Source organism: Panthera leo, chromosome A1 (genome assembly GCF_018350215.1).
Source record: "Panthera leo isolate Ple1 chromosome A1, P.leo_Ple1_pat1.1, whole genome shotgun sequence".
Lineage (NCBI taxonomy): Eukaryota > Metazoa > Chordata > Mammalia > Carnivora > Felidae > Panthera > Panthera leo.
This window is the reverse complement of record NC_056679.1, coordinates 158,439,274-158,462,079: the sequence shown is the minus strand read 5'-3', so window position 1 is coordinate 158,462,079 and position 22,806 is coordinate 158,439,274. Positions and strand designations below refer to the sequence as shown.

General features: G+C 37.7%; 1 protein-coding gene across 1 annotated transcript in view; it reads right to left on the bottom strand.

Moving 5' to 3' along the window:
- ERAP2 (endoplasmic reticulum aminopeptidase 2) overlaps positions 1-22,549 on the bottom strand; it is a 39,977-nt gene extending 17,428 nt beyond the window's left edge. The window contains 14 exon segments of the mRNA XM_042956040.1: positions 1,678-1,809; positions 2,146-2,277; positions 3,121-3,234; positions 6,048-6,202; positions 9,563-9,683; positions 12,179-12,288; positions 12,494-12,544; positions 15,862-15,903; positions 18,283-18,319; positions 18,321-18,360; positions 22,012-22,290; positions 22,292-22,337; positions 22,340-22,414; positions 22,417-22,549. Coding sequence (XP_042811974.1) covers positions 1,678-1,809; positions 2,146-2,277; positions 3,121-3,234; positions 6,048-6,202; positions 9,563-9,683; positions 12,179-12,288; positions 12,494-12,544; positions 15,862-15,903; positions 18,283-18,319; positions 18,321-18,360; positions 22,012-22,290; positions 22,292-22,337; positions 22,340-22,414; positions 22,417-22,549 — 1,467 coding nt within the window.
- Between the last annotated feature and the right edge of the window lie 257 nt (positions 22,550-22,806).

Below are 22,806 nucleotides of genomic sequence, written 5' to 3'. Positions count from 1 at the left end.
TACACCCTTATGCACACCAAAGAGAGATTGTTTGTTGTTGAAAAAAGACAAGGTTTATGTCTACACACACACACACACACACACACACACACACACACATTGCAAAGGAAAGGAAGGAGGAAAAAGATGGGAGAGAAAAGCAATGTGTGGCTGGTTGAGAAGTTTAGGAGGAACTGTGGAGAGAGCATCTAGATTATCAGCAGGAGGTGGTGCAAATGGATAAAGAGCATTGTTACAGGTACTAGTAAGGACTGTGTATTTTGGTCCCTTTTATAATTTTCAAGAAATGTGAGTAAAAGCTTTGAGCTACTTTGAAAAAATGTTTAATGACTTGACTTTGTTCCTTTGACCACACACATAAATCATTGGACCATGAGGGTCCAGACTTTATAAGGGCATAAAAAATATTAAGTGAGATTATGTATTTGAAATATCTCTTTAAACTGTTAAGTGCTATGCAAATACTTAACAGTATATTACTGTCCCCAGGACATAAGTGTTTATAAGGAAGAGAGGACCTCTTCTGTCTACAATGGCTTAGAGTTTTTCGACCTGTATCCATGAGCTCTGCCAGTACAATACTTCTATTAAAGATTATTTTACTTACAGTTGAACATTTAAGAATACTTTAATAATTATTAGAATCATCTGAGTTGACTGCATGTTTTATTTTTTGTCTTGCCTATTATACTACATGAATCTCAATGACAGACACCAAGATTTCTTGAATCAATGATCAACTTTTTATTAATCACTAATGCATGGCATTAAAAAATAGATACAATTCTTGCTCTTAAGCAATTATTATTATTATTATCATTGTTATATTTAAGCCATTATAAACTAATAAAAGAGAATGTCACTTTACGGAACAGATTCATAAACGTACTTCTAGGTATTTAGGAGAAAGGCAAAGCAATGAGGGCTGGAGTAGTCTATAAGGAGGAGGTAAAATCTCAGCTAGAACTCAAAAGACGGATGGCATTTGAATTCTTGGAAAGAAGAAAGTGCAGTTCAGGTAGCAAGGGCACTAGAAACGAAGACATGATAACATAGGGATTAAGCAGGATTTCTTCTTATGAGGGAGAAAATGTGTCTCGCTCAATGGAGAATGCATACTGGACAATAAAGTTGAGCAAGCAGAGTTCAACCTAAAAACTTGGGCAGAGAAGATTAGGTATTTATGGTAGGAATTAAAAAGTCAGAGGTGCCTGGGTGACTCAGTCAGTTGAGCATTCAACTCTTAGCTTCGGTTCAGGTCATGATCTCACAGTTGTGAGATCAATCCCTGAGTCAGGATCTGCACTGACAGCGCGGATTCTCTCTCTCCCTTTCTCTCTGCCCCTCCCTGACTCATTCTCTCTCTCTCTCTCTCTCTCTCTCTCTCTCAAAATAAATAATAAAAAATGGAATTACAAAGTCATTAAAGAATTTTCATAGAAGGGAACCACAGAGAAGGAGGCCAAATATCAAATACTGTGACTAACCCAGTGTGACACCCTAGTTTAGTGTGGTGCCAGAGGAACAAGGAAGGTGCTGCTTTCTATTGACCTAGACAATGTGGAAAGTGGAATAAATATTGGTTGACTGACAATGTAACTATTTATAAACGTTCATAATTAGCCTGTTACATTTTAGGCTTAACAACAGTCTGCTGTTACTCAGTATATGACTTACATTTGACAAACTGCTCCACAAATCATCATTTTTGGCATTTCCATAACTGAACTTCTTTAAGTAGTGAATAATTCCTTCCTGGAATTTCTCCTTACTCAGGAGATCCTTGAGAATATTTGAAATACAAGCTCCCTGAAAGAAAGAAAGAAAGAAAGAAAGAAAGAAAAGAAAGAAAGGAAGGAAAGGAAGGAAAGAAGGAAGGAAGGAAAGAAGGGAGGGAGGGAGGGAGGGAGGGAGGAAGGGAGGAAAACAAAACAAGAAGATAAAGAAAAAAAGTAGTATGATGTATTTTTAAAGAAAGCTTAAATTTTATGGAACATGTGTAATGTCTGAAAAATGAACATCAAATAAAAGAAAAGTGTAACTAGTGGCAGTAACCTGGAAGCAGTAACTTCAACTGCTGGTTTCACGACTCTCATTATATTTCTCCTAAAAGCAGAGCTTCCACTTGCCCACAGCAATTACTACCTTCTCATAGGAAACTGCATTAAACATTTCCTGTATTTAAATAGGAGTTTCTGCCTGATTGGAGATAGGAAAGGATGAATTTCATGAATCTTGTTCAATCACTCCAAAACAAACATCCAAAAAAGCATCATCCTAAATAGGGAAGAAAATTTTGTCACTTTCAATTTGAAACTTTCAAAGCAACAGAAAACACAATAGGCTTAGTACGATATTCTTAGAAGTATTCAATCAATATTCCTTACGATTGATTTTAAGTTTCTTTCCCCTTACATATCCCCCTTTTACCGGTTCTCTACTTCATAAAAGTGTAAATATAACACTCCTTCAGACATTATTTGAACGTTTACCATGTACCAAACCTTTGGATACAAAAATAAAATGGTTCCTATTTAGTGAAACACTTGCTATATGTCAGGACCTTACATTCATCATTTGTGATCCTTTCAACACCCTGCAAAGTAGATGCATTACGTGTGTTTTACAAGTGAGAATATATGAATATTTGGGATTTCACCAAGGATTCAAAACATAGCAGATAAGAAGATACTCTGAATCCATATCTGTCTATACTATACTGGGCCAAATGCCTATCCCAAAGAGCTAATTAACCATCACAAACCAACTTGATATGTAGTGTTTAGACTTCTTATGCCTAAGGAAAAAGACATGTCTGAAAACAATCTTTTCCTAAATTTTGGGGATGTGAATAGGCCTTTTGAAAATTCTGGAGGAGTGTGCCCAAATTATGCTTAATTTTCAGGTTATATGCCAAGAACTCTGCACAGGCTCTGTAGCCATGGGCACTCTCTTGTCCTATATCATTGGATATGGACAGTGATATTCTTTCCTCTTACCCCACATACTCAGCTGTATATTTGTGCTATTTCAGTTTTCTGTCCATAGATTTTTGGGTGAGGGATTTATGTTATGGGCTGAACTGTATGTAAGGTATGACATACAAAATTGTAAACTTACAAATTATAGCTTTGGATATGTAGCATTAAGTGAGATGAGTTCCATGTATGTTGCAAAACCTTCATTGAACCAAATATCATTCCATCATTTCATTGTAACCAGGTTGCCAAACCACTAGGAGGCAAAGACTCAATGTTATTAGAAATTAAACAAATATAAATATTACTAACTGTAGCAAAAAATGCAATGGGTGGTAACTTACTTCTTTCAGTAGTTAAGGCCTTTCCTCTCTGTTACTCTTTTCACTCTGTACAGCTTCCTTGTACTGATTTCTGTGCCTTCTCTTCTCACCACCACATTTTTGCTTCTTGCTTCACTTTTCTTTCTTTTGTGTCCTTATTGCCACCAACTCTCCAGCTTCCATTTTATCCTCCCAACATTTCCTGGCTATTAGATTTAATATTAAGGAAGAAAATAAAACATTTTGTGGGGTAGTTTTTATTTCTTACACACTTATTACAATCTCACCTCATCCTTGATTTATGGGCTTTGGGGAAATATAAGCCAAAATATCTTTGGCAAAGTCACCTCATTACATTAAGTAGCAGGTACTTAAGAATCATAAGATTTTGTTTAGGACTCTCAGATTGTTACACAGTACTACTGATGAGGACATTTAGTTGTTAACTTTTGCTCTGACTTCCCTCCAGGGATTAACTTGGACACTAAAGTGAATAAAGTTCTGAGATTTTAAATATATATAAATAAAATTAAAAGGATGCCATAAAGAAATCTAAATAGAAATTTACCCTTGACCTATATTTGATCTGTAACACCAGTTTTAAGTGTTACTACTTTTTCATGTACTTTTATATTTTATTTAGCCTATATGCACAATACTGTCCATGTAGTTTATCTGTTTTAGAATTGCAATCTCCAGAAGGATAGGAAATTAAACAAAAGGATTCCAAGATTCAGAAGAGCCTTCTTAAAATTATAGAACAGAATGTAGCTTCTAGAAACTGTTTAAGTTCTATTTCTTTTCTAATAACTCTCAGATCATTTTACAAGTGGGCACTGATCTTCCTGAAGTCATCTGTGAGAATGGATGGGAGGTGTTTTCTTAATTTGAGAATTGATGAGTAAGAGAAATACAAGTTGAGCTGATTATGGTAACTTTACCAGTTAATAAGAGTGGTTTATTCATTCACTCATTCAATAAATATCTTTAGAGAACCTACTACATTATTTGGCAACATGCCATATGTTAGAAATATAAAGATGTATATATTTTCTGCCTCAATACAAATGATGGAGGTCAATGGTTAGACAGATAAATGCAATCAAGCATTATGGTGCTATGATCAGTGTCTGTACAAGGGATAGAGAAGATTCCAGGAGTTAAAACTCAGTTCTGCTGGGAGAGTGTGTAAGTTAGTTAGGAAATGACTCATTTCCTGACTCTTGCAAGGGGTCTTCAGGTATGTTGCAAGTAATGTGTACTCTAGGCAGATCAAGTAGCAGAAGAAAAAGCATAAAGGATCAACACAACCTAGCATGTTTAGGAAACGGCAGGTAGTCTGGGATGGCTAACACTTAGGGTATTGACAAGAGATGAGGCTGGAAAGGTGGAGAAGGGCTTCATCTTGGGGGCTTTATATGCCATGCTATGGACCCCTGACTCACTCAGTTGGCATTGGGAGTCTTTGTCAGAGTAAATGATCATATGGAGATCAACTGGGATACAAAATAGTCAAGACAAAAATTCCAATGCTGTCTGGTGCTTCAGCCCTAGAATCTGTGTCTCCATGAAACAGAAGTTATTAAAGGAAGGCCTAGGAGAGCCTCAGAGATAGAGTTCTCCAACCACTCTTCTATGAACATTCAGTAGAAAAATTAGAAATCCCCAGATTCAGTCAAGTGCTTTAGAGCTACCAGTGATTACTGATCAAAACCCCTAAGATGGGCCAGTGGGGAAATTCTAAACCAGAATAAGCCGCACATATGTTCTTAAAGTATAATGCTGAGCACGGCTCCTATGTAATTGGATTTTTAGTTTACTGTTTAAATAAAATCCAACTTATCATTATAATAATGATAAAGGATAAAGTTAAAAATTAATAAGATATTACTAGCTTCTATAATAAAATGATATTTGTCTACTTGGTGAGAGAGAATTTGGGGGCCCTTAATAATTCACTGTGCTACTAGGGACTTTCAGAAATGAATAGAGTAGAAATATATAGAACTATATAGCTAGTTTTATAGTTTCATATTTGTATCTCATACAGTGTTGATAGATGGGCCTTGGAAAGCTTAGCCTGCAAGAAATTGTAGCAGTAGCAGAGATCACTGCTGTTGTCATCATTAATAACTAACACTGACTGATGGTCTGCTATATGGCAGGTACAGACACTTACCTGTAATTCTTAACAACAGTTCCAAGAAGCAGGAACTACTATTAATTTAATTTTATAGATGAAGACACTGAAATTTAGAGAGTTAAGTAATGTCTAGGGTAGTGTCTAGGGTCAGCACCCTATGAGTACTTGGATGTGAAGTACTTCTTTGTGGCCATACAATGACATGTTCAAACTGAGGGGGTTTGATTTTGCCCTAGATTGGAATGCCATGGTACTAAGGAGAAATATTTTTAATAGAAATTTCTATTTGTAGAGTTTCTAATTCTGTGCCCCATATATCGGCTTAGTCCCTACCTTCTTTAGTAAAAGATATTTGAAGTCTTTGTCATGAAGAGTTTTAGAGGACACAGTGGCCACTTCTCTTGTGACAACACTCCTTTGTGAGTCTCACAGTCTAGAGATTGAGAACTCTGCTACTTGACATATATGTTTGGTTTGAGAGTCTTCAAGGTTCCCTCTAAAGGTAAAATGATATAATTTTATGTTGTTTCAGGATGACAGCTGGTGTCTGAAACAATGCTTTTTTTGGCCTGATAGTAAAAGAAAGTCATGAGTGGCAGGTACCTGGTGTGCTAGTTCATGGGCTATGACTTTGGTGACCCACAGTCTATCAGAAGCAGAAGAGGTCTTGGGATCAAAGAGCAGTGATGTTTTTTGATATGTGATGAGGCCCCAATTTTCCATGGCTCCAGATTCAAAGTCAGGAATGGCAACTAGATCTAAGAAATAAGAACAACCATATTTGATCATTATGGCTTCTGCACCAGAAATGGAATTTGCTTCCTCCTCAAATACATTGTGATCCTTTCATGTATAAGCAGACTTTCTGAAAACTTTAAGACCATCGTAACATTGACATGGTATCTTGTAGTTGCACTGAAAATAATCAGTACCCATTATTAAGCAGCATTAATTCTATCAATATGGTTTTGGTTGTAGCTGAAGTAACCTATTGACATGTGCTAAATTCTGAAAATACCTTGGGTGCATTACTGCTAAGAAAATGATTTATTTAAATTTTTTTTTAACGTTTATTTATTTTTGAGACAGAGAGAGACAGAGCATGAACGGGGGAGGGGCAGAGAGAGAGGGAGACACAGAATCGGAAGCAGGCTCCAGGCTCTGAGCCATCAGCCCAGAGCCTGACGCGGGGCTCGAACTCACAGACAGCGAGATCGTGACCTGAGCCGAAGTCGGGGGCTCAACAGACTGAGCCACCCAAGCGCCCCGAAAATGATTTATTTAAAAACATTCATATTGTATTTTATATTAAGACTAGTCAAAAACTTTGAAAGGTATCAAATAATTTCCAATATGTTTGAGATTCATCAAGACATATAATGAACTCATTTCTATAAAAGAGATATAGGATTGTAATTTCAGGAAAATGTGTTTTAAAAGCAATCTCTATGGTCAGTATTTTAATTAGTATTTCAAGAACATATAGCCTCTATTAAGAGCAAATGTCTTTCCAAGGCAGTAGAGGAAAAAAGCTGTGGATATCAATTATTTCTGACCTCAATTTCCTTTTCAACATTGATATTTCCTCTACTTTTTTTTTAAGTTTATTTTTTATTTATTTTAAGAGAGAGAGAGCACGCGTGCCAGCGGGGAAGGGGCAGAGAGCGAGGGAGAGACAGAAGTGTAGAGTTTGAACTAACGAATTGCGAGATCATGATCTGAGCCAAAATCAAGAGTTGAACACTTAACCCACTGAGCCACCCAGGTATCCTGATGATTCCTGTACTTCTTAACAAAGTCTTGAGGAAATAAAGTCCAATTTAATCATCTTTAAGCAACTCAGGTACAATGTATATTAATTTATATTGTATCTGTGTATGTGTACATGTATATCATTTGGCATCAATTTCATGTAGGTCAGAAAAAGTACTGTTTGATTAAAAAGAAAGGTACTTTTTTTAAAGTTTGAAATAAACCAAATCACTTGGCTTGTAATTATATTGTCTGGAATTAATACAGGTTAATACTAGTGGATGGAAACAAATATTTCTAAGACAATCAAAAACAAATCAGCACCAGTAAAGATTAGTATTCATTAGCACTTCAAATGTGGAATAATTCCTTTTGTAAATTGCACTGATGATTTTACATTGGATTACTTCCCATAGTCATTAGAGATACTTATATCTAGTTTGATTTTTCCTAAACTACATGCTTCTTTTCAGTTATTTTTTAAATGCATTTCATATAATTTTCAAGGCTACATTTTTCAAGAACAGTGTAAGATTGTTGATGGTTGTTATCAGATCTTTCCTTGACTTTTGATATAAGGACAGTAATAGATTACAGGTAAATTTAGTGTATCTGTATATAGCACCTGCACTGTAATAATGCAGTGAGACTCAGGAACTAGAGGAATAAACTCTTGGAGGTGGCTTTTTATGGTCCCTTTTACCTCCTCTAAGAAAAAAACTGCACAGGGGCGCCTGGGTGGCTCAGTCAGTTAAGCATCTGACTTCGGCTCAGGTCATGATCTCACAGTTCTTGAGTTCAAGCCCCGCATCAGGCTCTGTGCTGACAACTCAGAGCCTGGAGCCTGCTTTGGATTCTGTGTCTCCCTCTCTCTCTCTGCCCCTCCCCCACTCATGCTCTGTCTGTCTTCCTCTCTCTCAAAAATAAATAAACTTAAAAAAAAAAAAAAAAGAAAAAACTGCACAGAGTTTGGAGTAAAAGGGAGCAAAGACATGGTAAGGAGTATGCTTTAATGTCCCCAAGGGAAAAAGAAAAAGTTTTGTCACTGTCAGAAATTCTAAAAACTGATCTACATATGTTATAAAACTTAAGTCATGGTTTGGTATGTTCTGCAACATTATTAAAATCATAACTTCTATTTTTTAAGATAGAAAATTAATCCAAGATAGACTATGTGTATCTTCCTATATAAAGATCTACTACTAGCACATTCAAATTATCTATTTCCTCCAAGTGTTTTTTTTTTTTTTTAACCTGTGTCACATTCTTATCTTCCAAACTCAAATGCACTATAAACAGCTGGAGAGACAATTTTCAGCAGTTTACATAAATCTTTGGCAACTCTGAAGAAGGTTACTGGTGGGGACGCCTGAGTGGCTCAGTCGGTTGAGCATCCGACTTCGGCTCAGGTCATGATCTCATACTCAGGAGTTCGAGCTCCACATCAGGCTCTGTGCTGGTAGCTCAGAGTCTGGAGCCTGCTTTGGATTCTGTCTCTCTTTCTCTCTGCCCCTCTCCCACTTGTGCTCTCTCTCTCTCTCTCTCTCTCTCAAAATAAATAAACATAATAAAAAATGTTTAAAAAGGTTACTGGTGTTATACAAATATGGTACAGAAAAAAGTTGTGTGCTCTGAAAAATTCATCCAGTTATTATTTTTTATGTTTATTTATTTGTTTGTTTACTTATTTATTTATGTATGTATTTTTGAGAAAGAGAGAGAGTAAGCTGGGAGGGGCAGTGAGAGAGGGAGAGAGAAATCCCAAGCAGGCACCGCGCTGTCAGCACAGTGCCCGTCATGGGGCTCCATCTCACCAAAGAACCATGAGATCATGACCTGAGACAAAACCAAGGTAGTCTGCTTAACCAGCTGAGCCACCTAGGTGCCCCTGGAAAATTCATCCAGTTAAATCTAATATGCAATGCAGCTATTTTAATTTTTTTTAATGTTTATTTTTGAGAGAGAGCACAAGTGGGAGAGGGCCAGAGAGAGAGGGAGACACAGAATCCAAAGCAGGCTCCAGGCTCTGAGCTGTCACCACAGACCCTGATGTGGGGCTCAAACTATGAACAGTGAGATCATGACTTGAGCCTAAGTTGGATGCCTAACCGAGTGAGCCCCTCAGACACCCCCAATGCAGCTATTTTAACAGGAACCTGTTAAAAGAATAAAGAATGATTCACACTAGTTGAACCTCTCATAAATACTTTATTTTCTACAGTCAAGAACCATCTTTGAGGTACAAATTATTGCTTCCTGGGCTAACCGAACCCCTTCAGTAACTCATTTAAATCATATATACAGAAAGAAATCAAAGCAAGGTCTATAAGCAAAAGTAAAGACAATGACATGGAATTTGAACCTACCCAGTTTGGGGAGTGGATAGTTGATACCAAAGTAATGGTCATAAAAATCAAGGAGCTTTAATGATGCTTCCAAGGCATAATGTTTTTTACTCCATTTGCCTGCGGATGTGTACACAGACACCTGGAATTGTTGATCAGAAGTAGTTTTTGAATGTCACAAATCCTTAGCACGATTCCTTTCCTAACAGCCCTCACTCAAAGAAAGGTTGGCTGCATTTTTTGTTTGTTTGTTTTTATTATTCCAGTGCCTGAATATTTTATTTTTTTCTTTTTCTTTATTTAATTTATTTTTTAAGTTTACATCCAAGTTAGTTAGCATATAGTGCAACAATGATTTCAGGAGTAGATTCCTTAATGCCCCTTACCCATTTAGTCCATCCTTCTTCCCTCAACCCCTCCAGCAACCCTCTGTTTGTTCTCCATATTTAAGAGTCTCTTATGTTTTGTCCCCCTCCCTGTTTTTATATTATTTTTGTTTCCCTTCCCTTATGTTCATCTGTTTTGTATCTTAAAGTCCTCATATGAGTGAAGTCATATATTTGTCTTTCTCTGATTGACTTACCATCTAGCTCCAACCACATAGTTGCAAATGGCAAGATTTCATTCTTTTTGGTTGCCGAGTAATACTCCATTGTATATATATACCACATCTTCTTTATTCATTCATCGATTGATTGACATTTGGGTTCTTTCCACATTAGGCTATTGTGGATAGTGCTACTATAAACATTGGGGTGCATGTGCCCCTTTGAAACAGCGTGTGTATCCCTTGGATAAATACCTAGGAGAGCAATTGCTGGGTCATAGGGTAGTTCTATTTTTAATTTTTTGAGGAACCTCCATACTGTCTTCCAGAGTGGCTGCACCAGTTTGTTCTCACCAGCATTGCAATAGAGACCCTCTTTTTCTGCATCCTGGTCAACATCTGTTGTTGCCTGAGTTGTTAATGTTAGCCATTCTGACAGGTGTGAGGTGGTATTTCATGGTGGTTTGGATTTGTATTCCCCTAATGATGAGTGACATTGAGCATTTTTTCATGTGTCGGTTGGCCGTCTGGATGGTAGACTGCATTTTAAAGAAATTATTGTGATACAATTAAGCATGCTATTAATAGGCGATAAGATGTTCCATAAAGTGTTACAGCAAAAGTCGGTCTTAAAAATAATAAACAACCTTGTGTCTCCTGTTATAATCCATTCCCTAGGTGCTTATCTTTAAATTTCAAGCTTTATTGACGAATCATATCATGAGATCCCACTTTAGCTCATCACTATCACACATTCCAGTACTTCAGTGCTAGCCTTCCAGAGTTATGACTACCAGCACAAGTCAAATAAAATATAGGTCTATAAGGTGGAAAGCCTTCAAGAAGTTACTGGATCCACCTCCCCATCTAGTTTACTTTAAACTCAAAAATGCCCAAATATGTTCATTGACTCCCCCAAAGTAAATAGTCATTAAGTGGAAAAAATAAAATTATATTCCACTTTTATTGGGTTTCAAGTATGGCGCCCCTTTCATTTCATGATCTGCTTTCACGCTCTGAATTACCTAAAGTCCCTTGGAACTTTTATAGGAAGGATGTATTTATAGTTACCATTTTTTGGTGCCTTATCAGACACAGTGCTAAATGTGTACACGTGAAATCTAATTTAATCCTCTCAGCAACCTTATGAAAAGATGGAAACACATGGAAATTAAGTAACTTGCTCCAAGTTACCCATGTAGAAAATTGTAGAGCTGGGATGTGAAACCTAGGAAGCTGAATGGAACTTGCCCTCTTGAAGTAAACTGCCATCTGAACTCTCATATATCTATATCTATGCACACCTGTAGCTGTGTGCAGAGACGCTGTGTTATGTATGGAGATGCATCGCTCATAATATACATCAACACATCTGTAGTTATAATATGTGTATAAATTGAAATAGCCATTTTATAGATGTTTTTCATAGGCATATTTCATGGTTCTTTGAATGTTTTTATGTCTACATTTGGTGCCTCAGGGTAAGGAGATGATGATGATGATGATGGCAATGATGATGATGGTGATCATGATGGCTCTACCGATATTTGCAAAACTCTTTAAGATAATCATTGGATATTATAAATTTGTGAAAATAATGAAGACTGTAAAAAGTATGAATTCTTCCTCTCATTAAGGAAAAAAGTTATAGAAAACAATTTAAAACAGTGTGAAAGTCTTAAAATAAGATGCTGATTAAAATTTTTTTGGTACTTCCATGCAGTATAATACTAAGTAATTATTAATATAATATTATAGAAAAATACTTAATAGCATTCAATTGTTATGGCATACTAAGGTGAAAATGGAGTTAAATAATCTTAAACATTATTTTGTAAATCATAGGTATATTCAACTACTGTATACACTCTTGTATACTGGCATACATACAGAAAATATTTGGAAGGCTTACACTAATATTAACAGTAATTATATCTTGATCATGGGATTATGAGTAACTTATTTATTTTTTTCCTATCTCTATTTTGTGAAACAAGCATAATATTTTGATAATAAGGGAGAAAGCTTAAGAAAGTAAAGAAAAACTCATTGCTGTCAGGACTGTGTATAAAATTAGAACTCAGTCTTACCTTGACCCCTGACAAGGTTGTGCCACTCACAGAGTTGAAATCACAAACTATGTAGGCTATAAGATATGTCCTCATTTTTACCGTAGTTTCAAAATGATCTTCTAAGAGGCCTCCTTTAGTTCAATCATCTTAACTTACATGAAGGGGAAAAAAATAGTATTTGTAAACCAGAGTATTTTACAATGTCTATGACTTAAGCCAGGTAACTTAGAGGAAGGTCCTGACGCTTTGAAGGATACTTGATGCCATTATAGATCAATGGGCCATCATACTATTCTCTGACCACTCTTCCCTTTATTTCTTTTATCGTTGGACTTCCTTGAAGACACAATGTACTACTTTTGGGATCCGAAAATAATGCCAAATCTTACTTTGTTGCTTGACAAAATAAAAACATTTTTGATGTTACTACTTCCTTGAAAGGCAGTAATCTCCAACACCGGCATAAATTCAAGTTCTGCACTGCTAAGCAAAAATACCAAAGAATGTCTCCTTGCCCTTTGTTTGTTGTATGATAAGTAAATCTCTGTTGCAGAAGGAAATGGGAAACAAAACTGAGTGACATACTTTTCATTATCTTTTAATCCTCTTATTATTTATGTGTGAGGTAGGTGTTATTTCACAGGTGAGGAAACAGAGTCTCCAAAATGTTAACCGAATTGCCCAAGATCACAACGGCTAGTTCCACAGCAAGACCAAGATGTGGATGTGACCGTGTGACTCCGAAGACATTGCTCATTCTTTCACTCGCTGTGTGACAGCTTGAGTCATAGTCTTATTTTATCTTTGCTTCATTGATTCAGCAATGAAAGCAGGCAGGCCAAGGAGGTCATTAGTAATTTAAGCTTCTGCCTATCTACAGAGGAAGTAAGAAGTTTTAAGCCTACAGACTGGTCAGCCACATCTATCAAATTCACTGAGTAATTACCAAATTCTATCTTTATTTTCTCCGGATGGCTTGTCCCAGAGATGGTCTCCACCATGGTACAATGACCCAAAATATGGAATCAATACAGGTCCAGTAATCTGAAAATTCTATTTTCTTTAAATTGGTAACAACTCTGACCAGCTTTCCCCTCCTAACACCCCTTTCAAGGCATCTGGCTTTTGACAGCACTAACCAGGGCTTGTTAAGCATGTTTTATCTGTTTGGATAAGATTGCAGTTTGCTTTGGCGAGACAAAATAGCTTGAAGTATTACCAGAAACTGCCTAGCCTACTTAAAAGAAAAATGTTTGTGCTATTTAATTCTACAGAATTCTATTTTAAAAAATGAGTCCTTCAGTTTTAATAAAGCGTATGACATTGGCCAAGCACTCTAAGGAAGGTAGCAGTATATACAGGACTGTAATTTTTGCTTCTACCCTACAAGTTAATTTTGCAGAACAACGATCTCTTTTTTAAGGAGTCTGATTCAACCAGAATTCTATGAGCACATACTTCTAACAGAGGTTAGGATCATGGTAGGGGCTGGGGAGAGGGCATTATGACTGTAGTCTTATGACCAAACTCAGTAAAAAAATAATTCAGTGAAGTGTGCTAGAGCCAGGAGAGGAGAGGGAGGCAAGGCTGTAGGACTATGAGGGAGTGAAAGTCTGTGACACTAGACACTGGTGGTACAAATGGCTAAGAGACAGATGGGCATTCCCTCTGATTTCTCCCCTCAGATGAAAATGTGGCCCATGAAGGCTGTTTTTTTCACAAACCTGGAAGAACCCATGTAGATTAACATTGCCTTAAATGGAAGTGTATGGGGTATGAGTGTAAGTTCTTCCAGGACTAGTGATGTAAGTTCCAAGTACAGAACACTTGTTGCTAGACAAGAATTTAGCTGCTTTCTCAATTTTGGCAGAACTTTTCCTGCATAGCAAGTGTCACCAGCAAGTGTGTGTTCCTTTAAGGAATGAAGGGGACAAAGAAATGCCCAAAAGATACGCTGCCTCTACTAGTGCTTGGCCAGCTACGTCATTTCCCTTGAATCTTATATTCTTAACTAAACAGATTGAGAATTTAGCATGTGTTGCTTCTTCCTAGAACCCACTTAATTGCTGCAGTTATTATGCAGATAGTAAGATTGTAGCATTAATTCGGTTGTCCTTTTTTGGTCAACCATGAAAGTCTGGGTTGGACATGTAAGAGAGAAGCAGAAAGTTAAGCCAGTATTTTCTGGGAAAGTCATGATCTAGACAACTGCACAAGTCACTTGAGGCAATGCAGATATTCAAGGATTGCATAAAATATTTTCGATACATTGACTTATGTGTCTTAAAAATGAGAAGTTGGTGGAGGTTTCTAAGGATAAAAAAAATTAATTCTAATAGAATGAAATGGCAATTATACTTGCATCGCATGTTAATTAAAAGGCTTTAATAACTATATTTTTACTTTACCCTCCATGATTATTCATATGAAAAATGACCTTAATCAAAAAGCTGCCAGGAAAGAGACTGACCTGGCCTTAAGTGAACATTCAGTTAGAAAACACACTTGAAGTTCAAGCAGAGGATCATTTTTAAGTGGAAATGAGTAGGCTAATTAAATTGCTGTCTGTGTGATCAGGGAAAAACTAGGATATGTGTCACGCGGAGTGTAGTCACTTGTCCCCCTCGATCTGCTCTGCCAGTATTTCAAAGCAAATATTTTTACCAGCATTAAGCAGAAATCTAGGGAATTTCAGTGTCTAGTGTTACGGAACCATTTCTCCTCTTCAGCCATAGAGGCCGGTCACTGTGGAGGACAGAGAGAAAAACAGAGTAGGGCTCCTGGCTAGCCTATGATGGCCTGGCTCCTTCTGGGCTGCTCATTTTGCTGAAGCACTGTCAGAAGGACCTCTATTTTTGTCTCACTTTCCAAGCAGCCATTGGGAAAGATTTTATATTTTGCTCAACAACACAAATGGCAAGCACATCATTAGTGAGGAAATTTAAATAAGGCTCAGGGTCGGCCGTTATCTTTCAGAGTCTCTGAATTTTGGTGCAAATGAAGTGTTCAAACGTCTCTTTCAACTAAATACAAATGACTACAATAAGTAATACAATTATACATATTGTATAACTACAGTAAATAATTTTCATACATATTTGTGAGAACTACCTACAACTTAAAAAAAAAAAAAAAAAGGATTTCTAAGTTTCATCACAGACCATTAGAGCAGAATTTCTAGGGTAGGGTCCAGGCAGGGTTCTCTAGATCCTTCTGACTCAGGATGTGATGCCTGGACCAGCAGCAGTGGCCTCACCTGGAAGCTTGTTAAAAAGGCAGAATGTTGAGCCTCACCTCAAAAGCCGAATCAGAATCTAAATTTTAACAAGATCCTCAAATGATTCATTGGAGCATTAAAGTTTGAGAAGTGCTGCTCTAGGTGATTCTGAATGTCATCATTGGCCAAGTAACACAGATTTAAAAAGAACGCTGTTTTCATATGAATACAAATAAAATATAAATCACTTTGTTTTTTCTGTTTTTCTTTTTTTAAAAAGGCTTCTGGTATAACAACATCCTAAAGAGAATGATGTTAAATTCTAGACGGATTGGGGTTATTATATAATATGTCGACAGATAAAACAAATTGATGGCTTACATCTTGAAACAAGAAATATTAAAAAAAAAAAAAGGCAACAAAGACCAAGTTTCAGTTTAAGAATGATTCTCCCAAAGTTTCCGAAAGTGGCAATACCTTTGGCATATGTGTCCTCTTTCTCTTCTTATCGTGATTGAAAAGTTGGCTTTATTTTTTAAATTTAATTTTGTAATGTAATTTATTGTCAAGTTGGCTAACATACAGTATATACAGTGTGCTGTTAGTTTTGGGGGTAGATTCCCATGACTTATCACTTACATACATCACCTAGTGCTCATCCCAACATGTACCCTCCTCAATGTCTGTCACCCATTTCCCCCTCTTCCCGCCCCTCCACCAAGAACCCTCAGTTTGTTCTCTGTATTTAAGAGTCTGTTATGGTTTGCCTCCCATCTTCTCTGTTACTATTTTTTCCCCTTCCCTTCCCCCATGGTCTTCCGTTAAATTTCTCAAGTTCCACATATGAGTGAAAACACATGATATCTGTCTTTCCCTGAACTGACTTATTTCACTTAGCTTAATACCCTCCAGTTCCATCCATGTCCCTGCAAATGGCATGGTTTCATTTTTTCTCATTGCCAAGTAGTATTCAATTGTATGTGTAAACCTTATCTTTTTTATCCATTCATCACTTGATGTACATTTAGGCTCTTTCCATAGTTTGGCTATTGTTGAAAGTGCTGCTATAAACATTGGGGTACATGTGCCCCTATGCATCAGCCCTCCTGTATCTTTTGGATAAATTCCTAACAGTGCTATTGCTGGGTCGTAGGGTAGTTCTATTTTTCATTTTTTGAGGAACCTCCACTCTATTTTCCAGAATGGCTGCCCCAGTTTGCATTCCCACCAACAGTGCAAAAGTCTTCCCATTTCTCCTCATCCTCACCAGCATCTGTTGTTTCCGGAGTTGTTAATTTTAGCTGACTGGTGTGAGGTGGTATCTCAGTGTGGTTTTGATTTGTATTTCCCTGATGAGGAGTGATGTTGAGCATCTTTACATGTGTCTGTTGGCCATCTGGATGTCTTCTTTGGAAAAGTATCTATTCATGTCTTCTGCCCATTTCTTCACTGGACTATTTGAGAAAAGTTGGCTTTAAACAGTGATTCATCCACATAGACCAATGGAATACAATAGAGACTTCAGAATTAGACCCACAAAAGTATGGCCAACTAATCTTTGACAAAGCAGGAAAGAATATCCAATGGAAAAAAGACAGTCTCTTTAACAAATGGTGCTGGGGGAACTGGACAGCAACATGTAGAAGAATTAAACTAGACCACTTTCTTACACCATTCACAAAAATAAACTCAAAATAGATGAAGAACCTGAATGTGAGACAGGAAACCATCAAAACCCTAGAGGAGAAAGCAGGGAAAAACCTCTCTGACCTCAGCCGCAGCAATTTCTTACTTGACACATCTCCAAAGACAAGGGAATTAAAAGCAAAAATGAACTATTGGGACCTCATCAAGATAAAAAGCTTCTGCACTGCAAAGGAAATAGCCAAGAAAACTAAAAGGCAACAGAGAGACTAGGAAAAGATATTTGCAAATTACATATCGGATAAAAGGCTAGTATCCAAAATCTATAAAGAACTCACCAAACTCCACACCCAAAAAACAAATTATCCAGTGAAGAAATGAAGAAGGGAAGAGTACATGAATAGACACTTTTCTAAAGAAGACATCCAGATGGCCAATAGGCACATGAAAAGATGCTCAACGTCACTCCTCATCAGGGAAATACAAATCAAAACCACACTAAGATACCACCTCATGCCAGTCAGAGTGGCTAAAATGAACAAATCAGGAGACTATAGATGCCGGAGAAGATGTGGAGAAATGGGAACCCTCTTGCACTGTTGGTGGGAATGCAAACTGGTGCAGCCACTCTGGAAAACAGAGCGGAGGTTCCTCAAAAAATTAAATATAGATCTACCCAATGACCAAGCAATAGCACTGCTAGAAATTTACCCAAGGGATACAGGAGTGCTGATACATAGGGGCACTTGTACCCCAATGTTTATAGCAGCACTCTCAACAATACCCAAATTATGGAAAGAGCCTAAATGTCCATCAACTGACAAATGGATAAAGACGATGTGGTTTATATATACAATGGAATACTACTTGGCAATGAGAAATATTGAAATCTGGCCATTTGTAGCAACGTGGATGGAACTGGAGAGTATTATGCTAAGTGAAATAAGTCAGGCAGAGAAAAGACAGATACCATATGTTTTCACTCATATGTGGCTCCTGACAAACTTAACAGAAGACCAGGGGGAGAGGGAAGGAGGAAAAAAGAGTTACAGAGAGGGAAGGAGGCACACCATAAGAGACTCTTAAATACTGAGAACAAACTGAGGGTTGCAACTGAGGGCGGTGGGGGAGAGGGGAAAGTGGGTGATGAGCATTGAGGAGGGCACCTGTTGGGATGAGCACTGGGTGTTGTATGGAAGCCAATTGGACAACAAATTAGATATATATATATGTATATGTATATATGTATGTATATATGTACATACATACAGTGGTTCATGAAAGCAAGGAAAAACCAATCCGTGAATGGGTTGGCTCAAAATCCATTACTGCAATTATTCTGTGAAATGAAGAAGACACCAGCCAGATTATACAAGTGAAACCAAGAAAATAATGAACTATACCTTCAGAACACAGCTTATCAAACCTGGAGGTGATATATTTGACTTCTAAAACTTCCCAAACTATAATTTTAGTGAATCTAGGCTGTCTTTTTAAATAAAACGGGGGTAAAATTTTATTTAGTAGCTGCCAATCATGAATAATGAACAGTGCTGGGCATTCTACTTACATGGTCTCCTTCATACTCATAGTAGACAAGGATATTGAGGCTCAGAGAATTTGAATGACCCTACCAGGATCCTTAGCCACTAAACAACTGACATGGGCATGCCCAATCAATTTGACACCGAAACTAAGATATTAGTAGTTCAACACTGTCTTTAAACCTAAGGGGCCCTTAATCAGAGATTTGAAAACTTGTGAATATGAGTGATGTCTTAGGTTGTGTTCTCAGAAAGCAGACCCTGATTTATTAAAAACATGCTTCCAGAAAACCAGTATGGAGTGAAGGAAGCAGGACAGGGTAGGGGAAAAAGCCAGGTTGGGTCCAGCTTCAGCCTGATCTCTGGAGAAGCTCTGGAATGGAAACTATACCTTTTTAAGTTTTCCCCTACTGAAGGCAAGGAGCTGAGTTTTCATACTTTGTACCATTTGTACCCCATGGGGGACCTAACTCCCAGAAATGTCTAGCTCTCTCTGCTTGCCGGCAAAGTAGTTCCAGTTCTCAGACTATAATAGGTACATAGATATTCTGACAAATCTCTATACCTCATCACCTTGATAATACTTGAAATTGAATTATAGATTTATTCTTTGAACTTTAAACTTCCATTAAGAAACAAACTGGCAAAGCAGATTTTTATTGGAGAAGGAGGGAAGAATTAAAAAATCTCTAGGGTTAGATAAAGAGTAAGAAGGACTCGGAGGGAAAAAAGAGGGGCTGTCAGGATAATTGTGAGTCAATTTATTTTGTATCTACAATACAGATTGGAAAGATGAGGCTGGCGATCTAAACGATTTGCTTGGAACTTGGGGCCTTATTTGGATTTGGTAGCAGCTACCACGTGTAAAGGAATTCCACACGCCTAGAATAATTTTCACTATTGTGAAATTTTGTTTATAGTAAGCCTACATGGGGAAAGCAAAAAATCTAATATTTTTTCTGCTATTTGCACCATTAGTTTTAGCTCTGCATATGAAGTAGTGATTTATTGCTTCTCAAAGAATGATTGTTAACTAGATTATTTTTATATTTTAGGTTAAGTTGTACTTGTGTGTGTGAGACAGACAGTGAGAGAGAGAGAGAGAGAAAGGTATCCATAAGAGTCTGTTGACATTGTCCTGCAAAATCATCCTACATGTTAGACCTACTAGGGGACTGAGTATGAAGAGAACCAATTAATCATAAGAAGAGTCAGAAATAGCCTAAAGTTAGTTATGTGAGACATGTTGAAAAGTCCTCCACCTTTACTCAAAAAAATCTCCCCTCCAGTTTCCCACATCTCCCAAAATGATATTCTTAAAAACTATTTCCTTTGGGTGGACTCTGTCACTTGAAAAAATGGAAAAAAAAAAAAAAAAACCCCAAACAAACCATTACTGGTCACATGTTACTTTAGGGAGAAGAAATTGATGATAAAGTTCCTACCCAATACTATGTTGGCCTGAGAACAGACCCATGAGAGTTGAGGCTACAATGAAGAATCCCCAGGGGGAGGGGCAAAGACCTGGGCCTGGGGAAGGACTGTCCGAAGTGCACTGAGGGCGGGTTTGAAGTGGGGGGTGGGGGGGTGGTCACAGGAGTCCTCAGAGGGTAGTGAGCACCTAAGGTGGGAAAGAAGTGATATGTAGCAGACATTGCTAAAGTCACCTACTCACTTTCCTTTTTCACTTCCAATGGAATTCTGATTTTACTCAGGAAGATAGTGAGTCCAGATAAAAGAACCACCTCTTCACATTCCCTTGCAGCTTGGTGGGGCAGTATGACTCATTCTGGCTTGGTCAGTATTTGGGTGAGAAAACTTTGTAAAAGGAATTACACTCAGTTGGAATGTTTCTTTTTGCCTTTTTCTCCCCCTTTCCTTCCCCCTTCTTCTCACCTACAATGTGGACTTGATGCCTAGAGGTGCAGAAATAATTCTGTATTAGGAGGAAGGCCACATGCCAAGGGTGCTGAGCAGAGAGGTAGAAGAAGCTTGGGTCCTGGACAACACTGAAGACTGCTGTAACATACCTGAGCTGTCCTGTTTCTGGACTTCTTGTTGCAAGAGGAAAATGATCCTCTGTGTGGTTAAGCCATTGTATTTAGGTTTTTCTAACTGGCAATTGGATGTCCCTGATAAAAGGTGGGAAAGCACTGAAACTAGACTCCTCTTCCTTCCCAGATGGACCCTGGCCCTGGACAACCAAATCATCCACTATGAAGCACCACTGATTCCTCTTTTTTTCTAATCTCACATAACCAATAAATCACCAAATTCTGTCTGTTTCACCCTCTAAAACAAATGCCAAGTTCCATCACTTCACTCCAGAAGCATGGTCACTAGCCTGGCTTAAGCTACCCGTATTTCTTGGTTCTACCACTGCAGTGACCTCCTAAATGATTATTGTCCTCTACGTCCCCCTCTCTATAATGTATTCTTAATATACACTTGAGCTTTATGGAGCATACATCGGATCAGAACCTCCTGATGAATCCCCATGGCACTGGAGTAAAAGTCTAAACTCCTTGCAAGAGGCTCAAAGTCTTTTATGATCTGACCCCTCTCTACTCTACTTCTATCCATTGTCACTGTCCTCAAGCCATGCTGGTCAATCAGTCAAACCTCAGACCCTTTGTACTTCTTGCTCCCTTTTCTGGGAATACTCTACCCAAAGATGTCCTCATGATTTTTTCCTTTTTTTAAAAAACACTATTCTCAGTTTAAATGCAACTCCTTGGCAGGGACTTTCCTGACCACTTAGATAAATTAGTTCCAATCCCCAGCTACCCTTTCTTTCTATTTTAGCAAATACAAATGCTATTTTCCTTCATAGCATTTATCATTTACCTTGTCCGTTTAATTTATTTTCTTGTCCTGGTTGTCCCTTCCCACATATCTCACCACTACACATTCCATGCCTAGAACAGTGCCTGGCATATAGCATGTAGTGTTCAATAACCATGAACTGATCAAACTGACTATATTTGTCAATTCTCCAGACTTGTTCCTGCCTCCTGGATTTGAGTCATGCCATTTCTTGGGCAATGTACACACACTCTCCTTCTTCTCTCTCAACCTAAATCTCATTTGCATTTCTGTCTAGTCCCATATCAAGACTCACCTCCTTTGAGAAGCCTGCCCTATTTCACCTTTCTGTGCCATCCATCACCATCCTCCCCCCAGCACATAAACATGTTTACCTTATTACAGTCACATACTGGTGTCTCCTTCTAGTGATTCTCCCTCTAGCTGTTTATGCTTCTGCACTCTGTGTTCCCATCTTTACCGAGATTTCCTTAAGAAATGATGGAGCTGCTTCTTCTTCCAAGTTTTTCACAGTTTACTGAGCTTTCCATAAATGACTGCTGAAATGTGTTTCTGGCAAAAAGATGTAACCCATTAGGAAAGTAATCACAAGAGACTAAACAGCTAGAGCAATGTCCTACCTTGTTTTACCACGACAAGCTCTGTATGTGCTTTTATAAAGCCCTTCGAAACCACCGGCTGACTTGGCCTAGAGGTCAATGGCCACAGGTTAACTCAAATCAGCCATGAGTTTCTCTAGAGCCAGAAGTGCAATTTGTTGATGAGCAGCAAAACTCAAAACATTCAGCTTTTTTCCTGGTTTCCTGTGTCTCAAATCTTCCTCTGATCGAAGGATGATATTCATGATTTCAAGATCTTTGCTGCGCAAGATGATGTATAGTGCGGCATCTCTGAACAATCTTCTCAGATGTGATAAAGCCCAGGGAGGTAAGATTTGGATGGACCAATCATAGTGAAGGGTAATGACCATGCTGGGGAACCTTAGCTCATTCCAAAGAAATGGTTCCCCGTTGGTGACTACTAAGCCCCAGGGCCCTTATTGAACTGATCAATAGATGGCATTGAAAAATGAGAACAAATGCATATTTTGGGTATGATTGTTGGACAGTAAAATCCCATATAAATATTAAATATTAGTTTTCTGCATGATTTGGCCATTTCAGAAATCTATTTACCAGAAGACAGATTAATATCCAGGCTAAATCTCACAATATTCTCCAGCACTGCACTAGCTCTAGTTACATCACACTGATCAATGTGTGGATTTGATCTAGAAGGAAAAAAACAAAAAACAAAAACATTTATAGAATGTAAAAAAAGAATCCAATTAATAAACAAAACTTAAAAAAAATAAAAGTGGATATGTGAATGGAGAAAACCTGCACTCTGTCAGAATCAAGCCAATAACCACACAA